General features: G+C 45.7%; 1 protein-coding gene across 3 annotated transcripts in view; it reads left to right on the forward strand.

The window, feature by feature from the left end:
* The window catches only part of pcdh7b (protocadherin 7b), a 589810-nt gene that overhangs the window by 250784 nt on the left and 318922 nt on the right, over positions 1 to 20104 (forward strand). For all 3 annotated transcript variants that reach the window (XM_085968259.1, XM_085968270.1, XM_085968264.1), the window contains exon 2: positions 19796 to 20012. In XM_085968259.1, coding sequence (XP_085824385.1) covers positions 19796 to 20012 — 217 coding nt within the window. The remainder of the gene's footprint in view (positions 1 to 19795; positions 20013 to 20104) is intronic.

Genomic DNA, 20104 nt, shown 5'->3' on the forward strand with positions numbered 1-20104 from the left:
TCGGCAAGTTCATTTTAGCCTTGTCTTCCATATTTGAGTTGGTCTTATCGTCATCCGTTTCAGAATCTGAGCTGATAGCTTGCACCGAGTCCTCACTCATTATGGCTTTTAGATAGTGCCATTCCATGTCTATTTTCTTGATCCACTCTTGTCCTAGAAGTGGTGGTCCTCCCTCAGATAATATGTACAAGTTCATTCTTGGGTGTTCTTTACCCCTATCTCTCACCTTGACTTTTATCTTCCCCATGGGGTATACCTTATGCCCCGTGTATGTCTGCAATACGAACTTGGTATTTCTTAAGGGTATGTGAGAGAATAGCCGGTGGTAGTCCCTTCGATTTATGACTGATAGAGCTGATCCAGTGTCCAACTCCATTCTTACTTGGACTCCAGCTATTTTTAGTATGACCCAGATAGTTTGTAGGTCAGCTTCCTTACTCACATTGTGAATTCTCAGACTACCCAGCACCTGGCTGTTTGGGTCTGAGTCTGAATTCTGTTCGTCTGAACTCTTCTCAGCCACCTTGTGTACCTTGTTGTACTTTTCTTGTGGTGGCTTCCTTTGGTTGTTGGTCTTCTTCCCTGACCGGCATACCTTAGCGATGTGACCCAGTTTGCCACATTTCCTACATTCTTGGTTCTTAAACCAGCATTGATTCTGGTCGTGTGTTGTCTTCCCACAACGATAGCATTTTGTTGTACTTGAGGTAATTTGGTCCACCCCGAGTGCCGCCGCCTTTAGCTGCATTTCCGCCGTTCCTTTTGCTGCGGCTTCGTGCGATGCGGCTATAAGGACAGCCCTGTCAAGTATGAGGTCGTTCTCTTCGAGTAGTCGCTTTTGTGTCCCTTCCTTGGACAATCCGCATACGAACTTGTCTCGCAGTGCCTCTGTCAGATTCCCTCCGAACTGGCAGCATTTCGCTAGCCTACGCAGTTCAACCAAATATTCCGCGTTGCTTTCGTCTTTCCGTTGCGTTCTTGCATAGAATTTGAATCGTTCAGCCAACATCAACGGTGTGGGGTTCAAGTGGTCCTTCAGAACAGCCACAATCCCTTCGAAAGTCTGATCCGCCGGTTTAGCTGGTGCTAGTAGATGCTTCAAGAGCCCGTATGTCTTTGCGCCCATCGAGTTTAGCAATGTTATCGCTTTGTCGTCTTCCTCTATTTTGTTGGCTTCACAATAGATCTCGATGCGTTCCACGTACGTGGCCCAGTCTTCTATCTCAGAATTAAAATCATTAATATTCCTTCGCTTAGGCATCTTCCTTTCCTTGGGAGCAGCACAAGTATTTCTTTAAATTCTTATTTATTATTTATTTATTTCTAAGATGGCGGTTTTTCCCGCGAAAATGGCGGTTTCCCGCTCTTTCCTTCTCTCCCCGCCCACTTCAATGGCGGTTTCCCGCTTCTGTCGTCTTCTCCGCCTAATGGCGGCTTCCCGCGTTTCTTCCCTGGTGGGAGGGGTACGCTTTCCCCACAGCGGACAGGTTCAGCCGCTGGGCTGGCTTCCGCACAGCTCCCCTTACTCGGCTCTGTCTTTCTCTCCCGCTCGCACGGCTCTACCGGCGCTGGGTACCCCGTTCACGGAGAACAGTTCAGCCGCTGGACTGGCTCTCGCGCAGCCTCTCTCCCCTTGCTCGGCTCTGTCTCTCTCTCCCCCACATTCGGCTCTACCGGCGCTAGGTACCCCGTTGGTGGAGAACAGTTCAGCCGCTGGACTGGCTCTCGCGCAGCCTCCTTTGGTCGGCTCTGCCTCTCCCACACGCCCGGCTCCCGTTCGCCTCCCAGCCCTCACGCAGTCCGGTGCTTCCCTCCCCGGCTGCGGCTGAGTTTCTCTCTTCCCGCGCCTGCTCCCGGTCTCAGCGCTTCGTGGCTTCGGTCGCTGCCCAGCTTTTCCCGCCGATCGCGGTCCGGCTATCTCACGACGCCGTTGGACCCGCCTTCCTGACCAGCTCTGCTCCCCCTCGACCGTGGTCGAGTGCACAGCCCTTATCCTCCGGATTTCGTTACACTTTTCCCTACTCACAGTCTCCGCGGCCGCCTTGTTTCCTGCTGATCGGCTCACTCCGCACCGTGGTAGAAGGGTAGTCAGTGCCTGTTGCTGATGGAAGCTTTTGTTGCTAAAGTCTTCCTCCTTTCTATTGCTGCAGCCTCGTGTTTTCTTCCAGCAGAACGACGAGGGCAGTTGCCTCTCTTCGACGCTCTTTAGTTGCTTTGGTAGTCTTGCCGCAGGGTACGATCGGACTCGTCGCCACTGTAAAGTCTGTGGGTTGTACAGTTAATAACGACACAGACTTCAGGAATAACAAACAAACAGGTCTTTACTATTCGAAGGTCAGGGCGAATCTGCCCAAGGAATCATGCCACAACACTTATATACCGGTGTGGTCACCGTCGGTATTACAGTATACAGAAGCCAAACAAGTAGTGCCACACCTAAAGTAGTTCTCTTAAAGGTGAACGGTTACATACAATAGTTCTCTTAAAGGTAGACGGGTACATACACTACACCTTTAAAGGCTCTCCTACCTGCAGGTCCGCCCGACGCCTCCTTACCAACATGTTTCATTGGATGTGCCGAGGACTCGGCGTCCAGCATGTCCACAGGCTTTAAAATGATGTTGTATCCTTCCCCGCCCTCCTTTTACATATGTTACTGACGCTCCCATCTGCTTCAGACAGGACCTTCAGATACTCGTTCCAGGCCTAACCAAAAGACTCAGCAGAGCCCAAAACCAGTGGGAATCTGGCAGAATTGATTTCCACTGGTTTTCCTGGCCTCTGCTGTTCCATTAGGACTCACAAAAGATCCAGATAGTTCCAGCAACACCACTGTTTGCACCATATAAAACTTCATTCGAATCTGTCTGTTACAATCAACCAAGGGGCAGCCCGAATGGCCATAATTCAATGGTGGGCACGTATACAGCCAGACAAGCTGAACATATACAGGAAAATTCATTAATTTTCATCCAATTGTGCTGTGTGCAAAAGAAGTTAAAATACCAAATATGTGCTTAAATTTTAGTTTTTAATACAATCTATAATTAATAACTTGGTCCAAGTCTTGTTGGCAGTAGACTTGTTCAAGCTTATGATAGCAGTGCTGACATATTCGAAAGGTACTAGGACTGTCACTTTTGTCAGAATTTTTCTTTACAAAATATTTAGGTTGATTCCAAATTTACATAGATGAACTGTAATCATGTCAAACATTCTCCTTTTACTGATATAGTTACAAAATGCCTTACTGTTCCTTAAGATGTTTTTTTGAATAGTTTTTCTTAGCTTTCTTAATCCCACTCTTAACCTCTTTTTGATTTCCTTCACTTTTTTCATTATTATTATAGTCCTTATAGGTCCTCACCTTCAACTTTAATTGGTTTCTAACCTCTTTATTTATTCATAGCATCATAAAACTACTCGTACTTTCCTTCTTTTATAATGAAATATACTTATTCTGTATCTATTCATTTAAAACAAATCTGTTGCTCTACAGTTCTGTTTACCAGTTTCTCCTTCCACTTCATGAAAAATCAAGAAATCATTAACAAAATCATGAGTATCAATACAAAGTGTAGCAAGTTCCCTTATATTGAAATGCAGTCTTCTTGACCACCATTTTGTGGGTTTACTGCCACTCGTGTAATAGGTCATGTAATTTGCATAGACCAAGTAGCTAATTTGCATGGGTTAATGCAATGTATTTGCATAAGATCAGCTTACATTTAATTGGATACCTTTAAGTTCCACTGATAGGATTAACAAAACCAAAGCTGAAGAGGTGGCTCAGCCAGCATTTTAGTAAATTAATCAGCAACTAAACATTTGGAGGGTATCTGGACCAGAAGGGATATGCCATAGAATGTAAAATAAATAAATGTGGAATGAGGCAAATCTCTGGCTAATATTTTAGGAGCTCCATAAATTTTAGAAACTGCACCTAAGGACTGAAGGAGATAGATTGTGATCCTGATGTTCAAAGTTGAAGTGAGGGATGAATCAAAATATTATAAAGCAATTAGTCGAATATGAGTCATGGAGAAAATGCTGAAGAGCATTTTACAGGGAGCTATACACTTGGAGATTTTTGAGCTGCCTCCTGCAACTCCACTGCCCCTTCCAATTTGGTATCATCAGCAAATTTGACCATTTTGTATTGAGTTTCTGAGTCCAAGCGTGCGATTTTGCCAGCCCTGGGGAGGCGGGACTGCCAGGAAAATAGTAGAATTTGCGGGCGGGTGCCCAACCCACCTCCATGTCATCTTCCCAGGAGGCGGGTAGCCGTCCCATGCCGGATCCTGTCTCCTTGGAGATGGGAAAGGATTAAAGCCTATTAACTGTCTGCTAACAGTTAGTGGGTCTATGTGGGTCGGGTGGTGCAAAAGTGTGCTGTGAAGGTAAGTGATGGGTACAAGTGTGGAGAGGTGAGTATCTGAGGTAAGTGGAAAGTGTTAGTAAAAGTTTACTTACTTTTGTTTATTCCTGCAGGCTTCAATCAGTGGGTCTGCGGAGAGCCTCGCACCTCTGTGTTGGAGGTGACAGATGGCTGTTGCATTCTCCAATGCAACAACCATCTCATTTCTGCAAAAGAAAGATGTTTGATGAGGTCTTGAATTCAAGACCTCATCAAACTACAGAGAATGTCACAGTTTGACAGCTTCACAGAGCTGTCAAATGATGACAATTCACCTGTCAATTTTTTGACAGCTGCAACATCATACGTTGACGTTCTCTGTAACCGTCTTTCCCTTAATTGGCCTGCTAAGCCCGCTGGGCGGGCTTAACAAGGTCAATCAAGGGAAAATAGCGTGGGTTGGCCAGAAGTTGTTGGAGGCAGGACTGAAACCCGACAAGTGGGAGTCCCGCCTCCAAAAGCTCCCCATTGGCAAAATCATCCCTCAAGTCATTTATGTAAATGAGAAGCAGTAGTGGTCCCAGTACTGAGTCCTGAGACACCCAACTCAGCATTTCTCCCCCACTCTGACAGAACTCCTCTAACGAGTACATGTTGCTTGCTACCATTCAGCCATTTTCTTATCCATTCTGACAGTTTACTCTGAATCCCCACATCTTTGAGTTTGATTGACAAGGGAGAGTTTTAGCTCCTGGGTGGGAAGTCGGCAGAGCCCACTAGTCAACCGTCCAGGAGGTGCTGCGAGAGGCCAAGTCCATTTTAGTGGCCAGACCTCATTTAAATGAAACAGGCAAGCCGCACACCTAAAATGAGTATCCAAGTTATCATCTGATAAATATTGCTTGCATTTTGTATGGTTTTCACCTCTTCTCTGACTGCCCACTCACTGTTGCAGTACTGAAATCATTTTTGAATGTTATCTTTTGCTTCTGCTGCTATGCTTTCTTTTGATGGGTGTCTCTTTGCACCACTGATCACCCTTTTAACTTGTCTCTGCATTTTGTTTCATTCATTTCAATGACTCCCTTCCCCTTTCTCCCATTAAACGGAGATCTGTTCCTGCAGTGCTGATTAAGCATGGATGGGATAAGTAATCTGTTGTACTAGAAGGGTTAACAATTATATGTAAAAGCATTAAAAACAAGTGCCTTCAGATAGTGTGGCAGACTTTCCTCTTTCGTGTTTGAGTATAAAGATTGCAAGAATGTCAGGGAGGGAGAGTTTTACGCTCGTAACTCAGCCTGCCGAATTGTTCACCAATTTAAAGTAAGGAACAGAAAATCAGGCTGGCTTTGTTATGGATCTACGATCCTTCCAACTGATTTTCCTCTGTGCACTCTACCCATGTGATGCTTTATGGCCAAGTGCTAAACAGGAAAATCTGCACCACAATATAAAAAACACTTGAACTTCACTGACACACTTTAGTATTGGATCTGAAACCCCTGGTTGCAATGCTACCATGTAATGTACTCACCCCAATCAATCATTCTCTCTGTAAATTCATTTTGCCTACTTATTATTCTATACATGTCAAGTGCTATGTGCCATCCACTGGCACATTTTACACATTTTGGGGTGGAATTTCCGTGGGGTTCTCTCAATCGTTTTGTCAATGAAAGTGCCACAGAAACCCAGAATAAAATGGCATAAACCTTTATACTGTTTCCGCGGCTCTTTCATTCCACCAAATAATAGCTCTATAATTGTTGGTTTGTACAGAGTTACTTTCCATTCAGAAGGTTACAGCAAAAGCATGCAAATAGCCTCTCATGTTTTGAGTCAGCGCCCTGTAGGTTGGAAACACATGAAAAATTAGCCTTGCAAATCGTATTTCATAAGAATATATTGGATTCTTCATCACAAACAACACTGTAGCAGGTTTTATAGCAAAATACTGCAGATGCTGGAAATCCAAAATAACAACAGAAAATGCTGGAAAAACTCAGCAGGCCAGGCAACATCCGTGGAGAGAAATTAGAGTCAACGTTTCGGGTCAAAACCCTTTATCAAGACTAAAGAGGCACAGGGAATGAAATAGATTAAGAGGCCGGGCTGGGAGAGAACAAAAGAGAAGAAGAGACTTTAAGAGGTATTCAAAACGAGACAAGATGGTGATAGGACAAGTGGAGACAAAAGACAGCTCTAGATTAGGTGTGAAATGCGCTGGCAGAATGGGAGACAGCTGCCATGTGGGAGAGAGGAAAAAAAAGGAAAGGTGGGGGGGGAACCAAAACAAAGATTTGGATAAAAAATATAAGTAAAAATGTAATAGGGGCCGAGGTTATGATCTGAAATTGATGAACTCGATATTGAGTCCGGAAGGCTGTAAAGTGCCGAATCAGAAGATGAGGTGCTGTTCCAGGTGCTGTAGCAGGTTTTTACTTGTACCTTTTTAAGGACAACATGATACTCTGACTTCTTAAATATAATAGTATCACATAGACTGCTTTACAGTATTATTAAATTACTAATTTTTTCTTCATAACTCAGTTATTGAGGTATGTGTAGTAACTTCATCATGCTGTGCTTTAGGCTCTAGACTCCTTTCATCCAGCAAAAAAGTAGAATTAATTGCTTGGTTGTGTTTTAAACATGTATGAATGTTCATGGAGGGCAAGTATTCAATTTGTCATACATGCAAGAATAAAAATTGCTGGAGTAGAAGGAAAGCGTCAAATATAATTCTTATCTGTAACCAACCATTAATGCTTTCCATGGAAGTGACAGTACAGCAGTTGCCACGGGAATAACTTAAAGTGTGACATCAGTATTTTTCATGATGCTGCAGAAAAATAGACCTAGAAATTCAGTGCCCTTAGCACCAATTTTGCGGCGCTAGAGGGCCTAGCGCTGCAATTGGCGCCGGTTCCTAAATTACCTGGGGCCCTTCCGCGGCGGTAGACCGGTAGCGCTGCGCCGGCACCGATGACGTCATCGGTGTGCGCAGCGTCCCGGTTGCCGTGGTAACCCGGCCCCAAGCCGAAATTCAGTTGCGGCCGCCTCGCCAGTGGCAGCCGCAACTGAGACTCCGGCAAACGAGTGCTGCCGGAGTCTGCGCCGGCGCTTTAAGGAGGCGCGGCGGCCGGCCGCTTTCCCGCCAGCCGCCTGCCCGCAGCTCCCTCCCCGGACTTCTCCCCCCCCCCGCCCCGGAACAGATGCAAGCCCGGCACTTGTCCGAGGTGCCGGGCTCATTTTTGAGGAGATTTGCGCGGGCCGCGGCCGGGTGCAGGCAGCTCCTCCTTAACGGAAGGAGGAGGCCTGCACTTCCCGAGCCTGCTGCACCGCAGCGGGCGCCGGAATAGCGCCGCAATGCGGCGCGTTGCGCCAGTTTTCAGGCGCTAAGACCCTTCAGTAGCGCCGGCAGCCGTTTGGGCGCGGCGCTACTGAATTTTTGGCGCGCGCAAAGGGACTTAGCGCCGGCGCTAACTTCCAGCGCTAAAGCCCTGGCGCAGCGCAAACTCAATTTCTAGGCCATAGTGTTTTAACACAGCTAATTTTATGCCGACTGCCATTAAAAGGATAAGTAAAAATTTTAATGTAGAGTCATGAGGAGCAGAAATACTCCACCCGGCTCCACAGCACTCCTGCTAGCCATTGCCAGCTGTGGTCGGTCGCCCTGTCACTGTCCTTCCCACCGCATCCTCCACCCCGCCCTTCCCAAGGTTTGCCTGAGTCTGCTGTTGGTGAGGGCAATGGTCCAAAATTCAATGCTCCTGAAGGCCGAGTTGTGATGATGCAACAGGTGCTGGCAGCTCACCCAGAATAATTAGATGAGACCTGAGCCCCATTTTGTGCTGGCCTTGGGCCTCTCAGTTTGGCTGTGTGCTGCCCCAACTTTTTAAAGCCCATAATTAGAATAACAGAGAGCATCAATTACATCTAGAACATAATTTTGTAATAGTATGCAAGAGAAAAATCAATCATTCAGATTCATGACTATCTTCTTTATTACTATTAGCATCACTATTAGCATTACTATTAGCATCAGCTTTTCCATTTTTCAGTCATAAACAGAGCTTGTGGAGAACATGGCTATGCATCTTTAATGAATTTCAGAGAACTTTGAACATTAACCAGAACGAACATTTCTTAATCAAAGTCATTACAAACAATCAACATCAAATAGTACAGTGGCCCCAATGGAAATATTCCAATCTGTTGTGTCATGCAGGTGAATTTGACTCTTCATGTAATATTCCTTCCATGCTCCTTTGAACAGTGAAAACATGTGAAAAAATGTTGCCTTCCTATACATTCTCAAGTTTTCACTCGTCCTTGCCACAAACCTTATACTAACATCACAATGTAAACTACCCATCTATACTAGAAAATTATGGGGGGGGAAATTTGGTTGATTTGTGCCTCCCATTAGCATCCTAAGAGGGCGCTAACGGGGCACAAAGCAACTAGCGCCCGGGCGCGGTGCCGCTAACACCTTCCACGAAATTCAGGCAATGACATCATCGCTGTGCGCAGCGCTCCGCTAGCGCCTCGGCTGCAATCTTCGGTAGCGCCCCCTGACTTACCGCCAGACGCTATGTCCGACAGGGTCAGGGGGGCCTACCTGTGGTCGGGGCAGCGCAAATTAAAGGGAAGGTGCCAGGCGGCCATTTTTGTGGCTGGCTGCCTGCCAGCACCTGCCGGCTTTGCCGTCCCCGGCCTTCTGAGCAGCCCCCCCGCTGAGTGCTGGCTGCGCTGCGTGAGCCTGGCACTTGAGTGCTGGGCTCTTTTGCCAGCACTCTGATCCCTGGTGGCCCAGCTGGGCCCCGGGTCGCGCTGCAATAGGCCCCTCACCTTTAATAAGGGGGGGAAGGCCTGCAGTACTGCAGCGCAATCGGGTGCTACCGGTGAATTTCGGGCACGGGGAACTAACTTTTTTGGGGTGCTAAACGTAGCGCACCGGCGAAGTTAGCACCCCAAAGGGGGCGTGACCCAATTTTCCCCCCCAAGTATTTTAGATACAAATACATTACAAATTGCATTTGGATTAGTGCACTACAGTATATTTGAAGTGTAGACATGTATTTGTGTGACAAAGCACTTTAAGACTCAGATTAAAATTACTTTTGAATTTATATGCAAAACAAATGCATTTTAATTTAAATGTTTTATGATATTATCTCCTCAGACTGTGGATTAACTGCTTACTGGTGCAGAATACTTTTGTTCTTATCTGTCATTCTTGTTCTCCATGGAGTTCCAAAATTATTTTTCCATGATACTGCAATCATTTTTTTTATATGACATTGGCAAAACTATTTTTAATTAAAGAAACATTATTTGCTGATGAAGGGTTAATGATAAGGAGCTATTACTATTCCATGTCATAATGTATCAGTAACAGGATAATCAATGACATGAGGCCAAGTACTTTAATGTAATTCCTCTGATGACATTGAGGGATGTGATGCTAAAAATAAAATATGGTCTGTGTTTTATTAGAACATTAATGGGCCTGGATTTTGTGGTAGAAATAACGGTGTGGCTATCAGCACTCACCGTTATTAAGGAATAAATCGGACAGCCACTTCCGGCATCCACACATGCGCAATTAAACGCAGAAATAAGGAATTTGCTGTCCGAGATGCCCTGCTCCTCCAGAAGCTTCGCTACACAGGTACTTCGCTGAGAGACTCGGCATTGAAACACGTGGATTACGTGAAGTTATGGTACTTACGTGATAGATACCCACTAAAAACACTAGAAAAATTTAGGGCTTGTCCATTCCAGCGTATGTAAATTTTTAACGATGTGATAAGTCATAATTACTCCCAAACAACCTCTGTGACACTGAAAATTAACTTTTGCAAGCGTGGAGTCTCATTCTTACAGATTTTAATTCAACTCCACAGCATGTGTGTGATGTCATGGACAGGTTCCCCGCCCGGACATCAGCCTGATTGACAGGCTTGAATTCCAGTTGGGCGGGGGAAAAATGGACAAGAGGCCGCAATCCCAAGTAGGTGCGAGCCCCGATCCGGGGGGAGGGGGAGTCCAGTCCTGGGGGTTGTCCGATACCTGACCCTGGGAGGGGGTCTGTTCCCCAGCCCCGGAAGCGGTCTGATCCCAATCAGGAGGGTTTGTATGGGGGTGGGGTTTGTATGGGGGAGTGGGTTGATGGTGGGGATGCTTAGGGGGCTGGGAGAAAGCAAGCCTGCTCCTCCCAGCCCACAATGCGTGCTCCCCGCGGCTCTCCTCACCTCACTGCAGCTGCCGGGATTCCCGATGCCCGAGAATCTTGGCCGGTTAAAGATAAACCTGCAAAACATGTTGGGCTGGATTTTCATTGAGGAGTCGGGTACGAGGCGGGACTACAACTTTCGGGGTTGTAGTCCTGCCTCCATCGAGTTCTAGCCAACCCACGCAATTTTGACTTGATTGACCTTGTTGAGCCTGCCCAGCGTGCTCAGCAGGCCAATTAAGGGCCGCCCAGCAACAGGTGACGTCACAGATTTTGATACTTCATCTGTCAAGACTTTTGACAGATGAAATATCACCGTTTCACAGCTGTTTGAAGCTGTCAAACACTGACAACCTGTACTCCAGGTTAATTCCTTCCTCTCGGGCTGCTTTAGAGATTTCTCCGGAACAGAACCTGAATGCTGGAACTTTTGACAGCTCGCAGCCATTCTGCTTTCTGTGCCAGTGAGATGAGGGACTCCTGAGACCTGAAGGAAGGAAGGCTGTAAAGGTATGTAAAACTTCTTTAAACACTTTACACACACCAAACACACTTACCTTTGCACTCATGCACCCATCACACACCTGAACACCGGACATCTCGACCCCTCCAAGCCCTTCATCCCGACGGTCCGCCTCCTCTAACTTGGCGTGGTTTGGAGCCATTGGGAATCCCACACTTCAACATTAAAAATAGGGATTATGCTAAAAATTGCCTGTTAACTGGCCGAGAAATTCACTGGCCTTAGCGCCGCTTTTGAGGCGCTAGAGGGCCTAGCGCCGAAGTTATGGCCAGTTTAGAAATTGACAGGGGCCCTAAATCGGCGTTAGGCCGGTAGCACTGCGCCGGCACCGATGACGTCATCGGTGTGCGCAGCGTCCCGGTTGCCATGGTAACCCGCCTGAACTCGGAAATTGAGTTGCGGCCGCCTCGCCCGTGGCAGCCGCAAGCAACGTTCTGGCCGAGGTGCCTTACAGAACTTTGCGCCGGCGCATTAAAGGCCCCGCGGCGGCCGGCCGCTTTCCCGCCGGCCGCCTGGCCGCAGCTCCCTCCCTGGACTTCCCCGCCCCCCCCCCCCCGGAACAGAAGCAAGCCCGGCACTTGTCCGAGGTGCCGGGCTCATTTTTAAAAAGATTATCGCGGGCCGCGGCCGGGTGCAGGCAGCTCCTCCTTAACGGAAGGAGGAGGCCTGCACTTCCCGAGCCTGCCGCACCGCAGCGGGCGCCGCAGCGGGCGCCGCAGCGCCGGAATAGCGCCGCAATGCGGCGCGTGGCGCCAGTTTTGAGGCGCTGAGACCCCTCAGTAGCGCCGGCAGCCGTTTGGGCGCGGCGCTACTGAATTTTTGGCGCGCGCAGGGGGACTTAGCGCCGGCACTAACTTCCGGCGCTAAAGCCCTCGCTGCGCCAAAACCGAATTTCTAGGCCACTACCTGTTAACAGGCAGTTAATTGGCACTAATCCCCTTCCCGCCTCGGGGAGGCAGGTCCCAGTGTGGGTCGGGTACCCGCCTCCTTTGAAACTGGCATGGAGGTGGGTTGGGGGCGGGATGGGGTCATGCCCCCTGATTTCGGGATTTTAACCCCCCACACACCTCCAATTCCGCCTCCACAGCCCAATGAAAATCCTGCCCAAAGTCCGAGGCTTCCAGCCTCATTATAATATTTAAAGTGCCAACCCGCCTCCTGGGAGTGGGTTGGCTGTCCACCCCCCAACCCACCTCCATTAAAACCAGAAGTGGGCGGGTTGGAGTTGGGTTGAAGTCGGGATTCTGATTCTTAACGCTTTAACCTCCCACCCGACCCTAACCCAAACGTTTTTTGGTGTTAAAATTCCCTCCGCGTATCTCAATGGATTCTTCAATCTGATTGTTTAAGGAGGCACGCCATTGCTTGCCCTGTTCACACAGGGCCCAGATCCCCTATGGATGGCACCGTGCTGTTTTGGCTCTTTAATAACTGCAAGTTCAAGTGCAATAGCTCATAGAAAGCCTGAGGGCAAGTGTAAATGTAATGAATGGCTAGCGCCGCTCGTTCGCCGTTGACCACAAAATCTGAACCAGTATCTTCCTAAACAGAAGGGGGAAAAAAATTGGGTTGATTTATACCTCTCGTTAGCGCCCCCGGGGGGGCTTGGGTTGCACCCCCTGACCTATCGCCGGACGATATGCCTGACAGGGTCAGGGTGGCGTTTTTGCAGCCGTGGCAGCGCTAATTAAAGGGCAGGTTTCAGGCAGCCATTTTTTTTTCTTCGTGGTGCCGGCCGCGATCGCTCAGAGTGCCGGGCTGTTTTCATGGCACCCGCTCCCCGTTGGTCCAGCAGGGCCCAGGTGTGCGCAGCGCTAGGCCCCTCCCCATTAAACAGGAGAGGGAGGCCTGCAATTACACGGCGCTACGTGCCAACTAGTGTGGTGCTGTTGCATGTAGTGCAGCGATATTCAGTTGTAGTGCCCCAAGAAGGAGGTGGAGCGTTTCCAATTACAACACCAAATTTTTCCCCCAAGGTGTGTTTAGCCTTTTATATAAATTATTCTGACGTCACCATGGTTGTCATATTTTAAAGATGCACAGTGCATGGTACTACGTAGTTAACCTTTTCAGTGTGTACATTGAATCTCACTACGGAGTACAAAGACTTGAGATCACTGCAGATATACAAAGGACTGAACTTTTGCCACACCTGTGATAGTGTTCACCATAGTTAAAGAAAAACAGTTGGTCAATGATGCACAAACATCATACTTGTGTCAGCTGTGGCTCAGTGGTAGCATACGCCTCTGAGTCAGAAGGTTGTCAGTTCGCGTCCTACTCCAGAGACTTCAGCACAAAATCTAGGCTGACACTCCAGTGCAGTACTGAGGCAGTGCTGCACTGTCGGAGGTGCCGTCTTTCAGATGAGACGTTAAACCGGGGCCCCGTCTGTCCTTGCAGGTGAACGTAAATGATCCCGTGGCATTATTTCGAAGAAGAATAGGGGAGTTAGCCTCGGTGTCCTGGCCAATATTTATCCCTCAACCAACATATCAAAAACAGATTATTTGGCCATTATCACAGTGCTGTTTGTAGGATCTTGCTCTGCACAAATTGGCTGCCATGTTTCCTACATTACAACAGTGACTACACTGAAAAAGTACTTCATTGGCTGTAAAGTGCTTTGAGACATCCTGAGGTTGTGAAAGGCTATCGATGTCTTTATTTTTTTTTTGGTTCACATAGTAGGGGTGAAATTGGTGTTGGGTGATAGCGTAAAATGGGTGACAGTGAATCGGCAGCCTGTTTTAGACCCAGCCCAATTATCTTTACCATTGACTTCAAGACCAATTTCACCCCCCCTCTCCCCGTAAATGAAGGGGAGATATTTTCCCTCAGGGAGGGGAAATTGATCACTGCCTTGCAATCTTTAGCATCAAGTTGTTCCAAAACATGTATTGGAGAAATAACTGTTAGTGACATGTGGCTGTGCTACACAGCATAGATGGATCAACTTCATAAAGGTGTTTAACATAAGAACATAAGAACATAAGAAATAGGAGCAGGAGTAGGCCAATCGGCCCCTCGAGCCTGCTCCACCATTCAATAAGATCATGGCTGATCTGATCCTAACCTCAAATCTACTATCACTCTACATCCCTCCCGAACCCATGTGATCTCCTGAGAGAGGCGAAAAACCAGATAAAAAACCCAATGGCCAATTTGGGAGAAAAAAATCTGGGAAATTCCTCTCCAACCCATCTAGGCGCTCGAAACTCGTCCAGGAGATCACTGTCCCTATATTTTCTACAGTACTTACCTTCTGTAAAAGGTGATCTCCACCCCAGCCAGGAACAGGAATAGAACCATCTCCTGAAATCTAACATAATTAGAACACAAGAAGTAGGAGCAGAACCAGGCTACACGGCCCCTGGGCCCGCTCCGTTACCCACACTGCCATGACCGTTCCGAACATAGACTCATGTCCAATTTCCTGCCCGCCCCCCGTAACCCCTAATTCCCTTTACTTCTAAGAAACTGTCTATTTCTGTTTTAAATTTATTTAATGATGTAGCTTCCACAGCTTTCTGTGGCAGCAAATTCCACAGACCTACTATGAGTGAGTATAAGAGATAGATGCTTAACGTGTTTGTATGACATTCCTGTGGCAATATTTCAATAGAGCCGTTAATCTGTTTTTTTTTAAATGAAGTAGAGACTGAAGTAGACTGTTGGGTAAAACAAAGAAAGTTTACTCTGTATCTAAGTATGCGGTCCCGAATCTGGGACTGCTTGTTATTTCTTGATGTTGGTTGCCCAGTGAGAAAGTTTCATTTCACAAGACCAGTGTCTTTCATTCTGAATAGCACAAAATTCATGAAAAAATTAGAACAGATAGATGAAAATGAAGGGATAAAAAGGCAGATTCAGAAGGAAAGGAAGAAAGATGCAAGGAATAAGAAAAAGGATTTGAGGATAAATGGATGAAAAAATTTAATTATGAAAAATCCTGGATCTTTGACCAGATTGTATTAAAAGGTCATGGTTGAAACACAACAGTATAGACATGCAATGGTGCAGTAGAGTATATATATATATAAATATTCTATTTATATTCGTTATAGTGTCCAAAATCTGCTTTAAGTAGGACATCTCATTGTAGTTGATTAATTTCCATTAACATCAAGCAGCAGTTGTTTCAATTTTAAATGCATAGATGCTTACTATTTCATCATTTTAATAATAAGATAAAAGGAACATTCATTTATAATTCAGTTGTGTATAAATGTTGGTGTTCAAAGATTCCGTGAAGAAAGTAACTCATTGAAATACAGCCTACAAACCAAAAATCTGCAGTGAAGAGGCAAGCGTGATCTTTCTGTAATCACTATGTGTTCTTTGTGTTGCCCAAAACATGCACATGTCTAAAGATCCATTCTGTGATACTCATAAATGTAACTTATTGTCTGGAAAAGCTTCTTTATGCAAGGATGTACCAGTATATACCAGTAAGTAACTCTTTCTGCAATGCAGTTATTGGAAAACCAAGAAATGTAACCATTTTGTCCTGCAACTTCAAAGTACAGTGAACACAAAAGAGAATAAGATGCCCATTCCTTTATAGAACTCTGGAACAAATTCATGTAACTGGGATAATTTGAATTAAAAACATGCGGTCTTGTTTCTACACCATTTTACAAAGCTTAACTTATTAAACATTTTCATCCCTGAATTAGAGAAAACCCATAGATGTAATTAAATTGCATTACCATACAAGGTTATTGTTTCCCCCCGATCAAGATGGATTTTAAGGTTTCACAATATCTGCAGTAAATTTGCTTCCAATTTGCCAATGCGATTGCTATTCATTAGCAATAATTTACTTGTCAGGAATCTGTGAAGATGTTAATTTAAAGTATTTTATGAACATTCAGTTCTTTAGGAAGGGGAAAATTACAATTTTATGACTTAGCCTCAAATGGGTCATTTATTAGTGTGAGACACGCATCTGATTCACACGACTGAGCACGACGGCACAGACAGAAATAGGAGGCATTGTCTTCAGTGAGAAACCTTTTGTTCAGAGCAGTTGCCACCTGATTATTTGGATGGGAGGATAAAGCAAATCATTCTTTCTACTTTGTCTCTACTTGCTTTTAGTATATTTAGCAAATTAGATGCTGCAATGGGCAGAACTCATTTTGTTTGCAACAGTCAGAGAGACAGCTTATATAGGTAGCGCTGTATTAAGCAAAACTATGCAGCAAGCATTTGCAATGCAGGTGGCACTGTTGGTACAATTGTAAAACAGACATATGTGACTCTGTTGGCAAAGTTGGCACAGATGACACACTGAGAACTTTAGAACAGATGGGAAATTTGGCATGGTGACATAGCAGGTCTGGCCGGGAAAATTTCCACAGATGGTATAATTGGCATTAGAAGGATCGGATGGTACACGTGACACCATAGGGTCACAAAAATATGCAGTCATCTCCAAAACGCTGTTGCAATAATTGCAGTGTGATTTGATGCATCTTTATTTTGTGTAGTGCTATGGCCTGCTTCAATAGAATATCACTAACCTGCAATAACAATAGTTTTGCACATTAGAAACATTTACATATGGGGTGAATTTCCATATGGATTCTCCCATTCTTTCACCATAACTGTGACGAAAGAGCCGAGATAATCCTGGAAAAATTACTTAAATGCCGTTTTTTTGAGGTTTCTGTGGTTCTTCCGTTGAAGTTACAGCGGACAAATGGGAGAAACCCCACAGAAATTCACCCATATAATTTCTATTGAACAGCACCCTATGGTCAGGAATCCAAGAAAAAATAAATCTAGCCACTTTGATTGAACCAGTAGCTATCTAATCAACTTTACTGGGGGAAAAATACGTTCTCGCCCAGAAAGCAGTCAGTGTCATCGCCAACTGCCATTAACGGTAGCCCGAAATGGCCGCCACATTAAATGAGGTAAATTGGTGGGGATCATGGTGGTAGGTGGCGCAGTGCTAATCTTAGGAGCAACGCCATCTGGGTGGCATTGCACGAAGGATCCGGGACCAATTTGTAGTCCTCGTGCGGCGTTGCTGCTTCCCCTCGTGTCTGTGTGCGAGGCTGTGAAGCTCCCAATGCATTGTGGGCATTGAGGATCTCTGAAATTTAAAGGGCCATGCACATTGAAGCAAGGGGAAATAAAATGCACTGATTCAATATATTTTTCAGCCCTTTCTGTCTTTTAACAAATAATCATTATTTAAAAGAAGTTTCAAATGCCAATATTCAGCACTTAAAGCTGAATTACCTTCCTAAACTCAACAGATAGGAAACCTGCCTCAGCACTACCACAAATGGCTCAGCAACCCAGGGAAGGGGCACCCAGGGTCTCGCATGCAGCACTCCAGCTTTGTGCAGGGGGTTAACACTGCCCACAAGGGCCAGGAGGCCCCCCAGAATGAACAATGTGGGCATACATTACCAAGGCCATCACTGCTAGCAGTGTCACCCCCACCACCTGGCTCCAGTGCCCAAAGAAGCTTCTTGACCTCAGACCACTGGTCAAGGTCAGTGAATGCCTCTTCAAAAGACGTCACCTACCAACTGAACCACTAGCCTCACACACTGCTCAATGCAGGATCCCCAATCACTCACCTACCAACAATCTGTACCAATAATGAGGCATATCTCCCATTCCTAACATCACCTCACCCCCTTGGAGGAGACGGTGCAGGCCATTCTTGGCAGGGACATGACTGAGCCTTTGGCCAGTGGCGGGACTGAAAGGATATAAGATGTTGGTATCCTCGTACATTATCCTCCTTCTGGCATGCACCTCTAGGCTTCCCGCCCTCTGGTCAGTGCAACTTCACCCTTGTGCCATCCTCATTTCACAGACCAAGAAATGCATTCTGCCTAGCTAGTGGGACCACAGGCAGATGATTCCATCCCAGATATGCTGGCCACAAATAGGCTCTCTGGGATGCATCCTTCTGTTTGCTCCTCTTTGGTTTTCTCCTCTTCCTTGTCTTCCTCTTCTGTGTCTTCCTCTTCCCTCTGCAAGCTGACGCTGTAAATGTGAAATGACAGCATAAATGCTGCAAATACTCAGTTGGTCAGGCAGCATATCGGCCTGAGACGTGAACGCCATGGATGTTGTGTGACCTGCTGAGTATTCGCAGCATGTTCTGTCTCCTCAAAGGCATTGGCTTACCATCTGAGCCCTTGCAAGCATTCTGCAGCACTTCCAATACACTTTGAAAAAAAACTTTTCACATCTATTGCAGCAAACCACCACTTCAATAAAATAAAAAAAACAGTCCAAACCCTTTCATTTAAACTTACCTGATTGATGAGTGTGTCCTTTTAACAGCTGCAGATATCGCCTGTCTGTGTCTGTCAGCCTGCTTGCACGCCAGGTTAAACTGGCATGTTTAGGACCCAGCGCTGACTTGAGCGCTAGGGTCAAAGTTCGCGTTGGTGACGTTAACCACGCCACCATTTTTTCTTTCAGGGTGTTGCCGGTTACCGGCAGTGCAAAGGGGGCGACCAATATGGCGGCTGCTGCTGGCACCACCTCCAGCTGGCGTAAGAGCGGCGGTCGCCATTTTTTCATGCATCGCTGGCGCTACCAGGTGGCAGTAAGGACATCAATTTTTCGCCCATAATGTTATCTATACTGATTTATAATTTATAATGGCTACATCGCCACTGTACGTAATAATATATTCACCAAAGGTGCTGTCAATTTACACAATTGAAGGTCCATGTATGGTAGGTTTCGATCAATTTGTGAAATGAGACTAAAATGGACCACTGCCCCAAATTCTAATAGATTTGCAACTTAGAAATCTAGGTAAAGGGCTAAGGTCCATTATTCAGAACACCACCAAAGTTGAGAAAAGGTGGTGAGGCAAATCATAAAATAGTGATTAGGGGAGCTAAGTTTCGGTTTTACAAACATTTATATTGTAGACGGAAGGAAAGACTGAGAGGTAAAGAACTACACAGCCCATGATTAAAATACTTCAAAACTATTATCATAGGCAGTCTTGTCATACGACATAGTTGAATTATCTGTAAATGTTGCAATTTACTCAAATAACTAAAATTAGCTGCTACACAAATGCAAATGTAAGCCATATTAAAATGTTTTATTCATTTTTCCATAAGCAGCACCATTATATGTCACCAAACAATGTGCTGATTTTAACTTTCAGTGATGGTGAGGAAAATCGGGTGTCGTGTATAACGGGCGGCCGATCCGCTGCTGCTCATTGTCTGACGCTGAAAGTTAAAATCAGCCCTTTTATGTTATCTGAATTGAGAATTAAGTGAGTATAATATGGTGTAACTAGATAGTAATGCACCAGAAAAAGTCTATATCCACAAGAGGTACTGTTGTGATGTTGTCTTCAAAATATACAATGATTGAAGAGAGACTGCTAGAACATGAATGTAGCAACATGCAAGTGAAATAATCAAAATCAATCGTGTCAGATTATGAATAGCTATACGTTGGCCATGGCTCTTGTGACAAAAGAATTTTTTATAGATGGAGCTGTTACAAATAGTGACATTCACTGCTAGACTATAACAATTGAGCATGTTCATTCAGTGTTTCAGCAGGGCTCCATCTTATTCTCTATAGAACATTGTAGATTTGCATTGTGGATTTGATTTTGTAAATACAGCTGTGACACTTACAATCATGTTTCTTCTAGCCTTTCCGTCGAGTGACTTTCTCTGTGGTGAGTCAGCCTCAGGATCCACATCAGGGGTCCCTACAGAGCTGTTATGACAGCGGCTTGGAGGAATCGGAAACTCCTAGCAGCAAGAGTTCATCAGGACCAAGACTAGGCTCACTCCCACTTCCAGAAGACAATTATGAGAGGACCACACCTGATGGCAGTGTTGGTGAGGCAGAGCACATGGAAAATGGTAAGGTCATAAAACCAATCACTTTTTCTCCAAACCACTAATTGCATTAATATTAATGCTTGAGCCTAGTTTTCACAGATAATAACATGAGC

The sequence above is a fragment of the Somniosus microcephalus genome, chromosome 2 (genome assembly GCF_052327205.1).
Source record: "Somniosus microcephalus isolate GS21.2 chromosome 2, FLI_Smic_1.0, whole genome shotgun sequence".
NCBI lineage: Eukaryota > Metazoa > Chordata > Chondrichthyes > Squaliformes > Somniosidae > Somniosus > Somniosus microcephalus.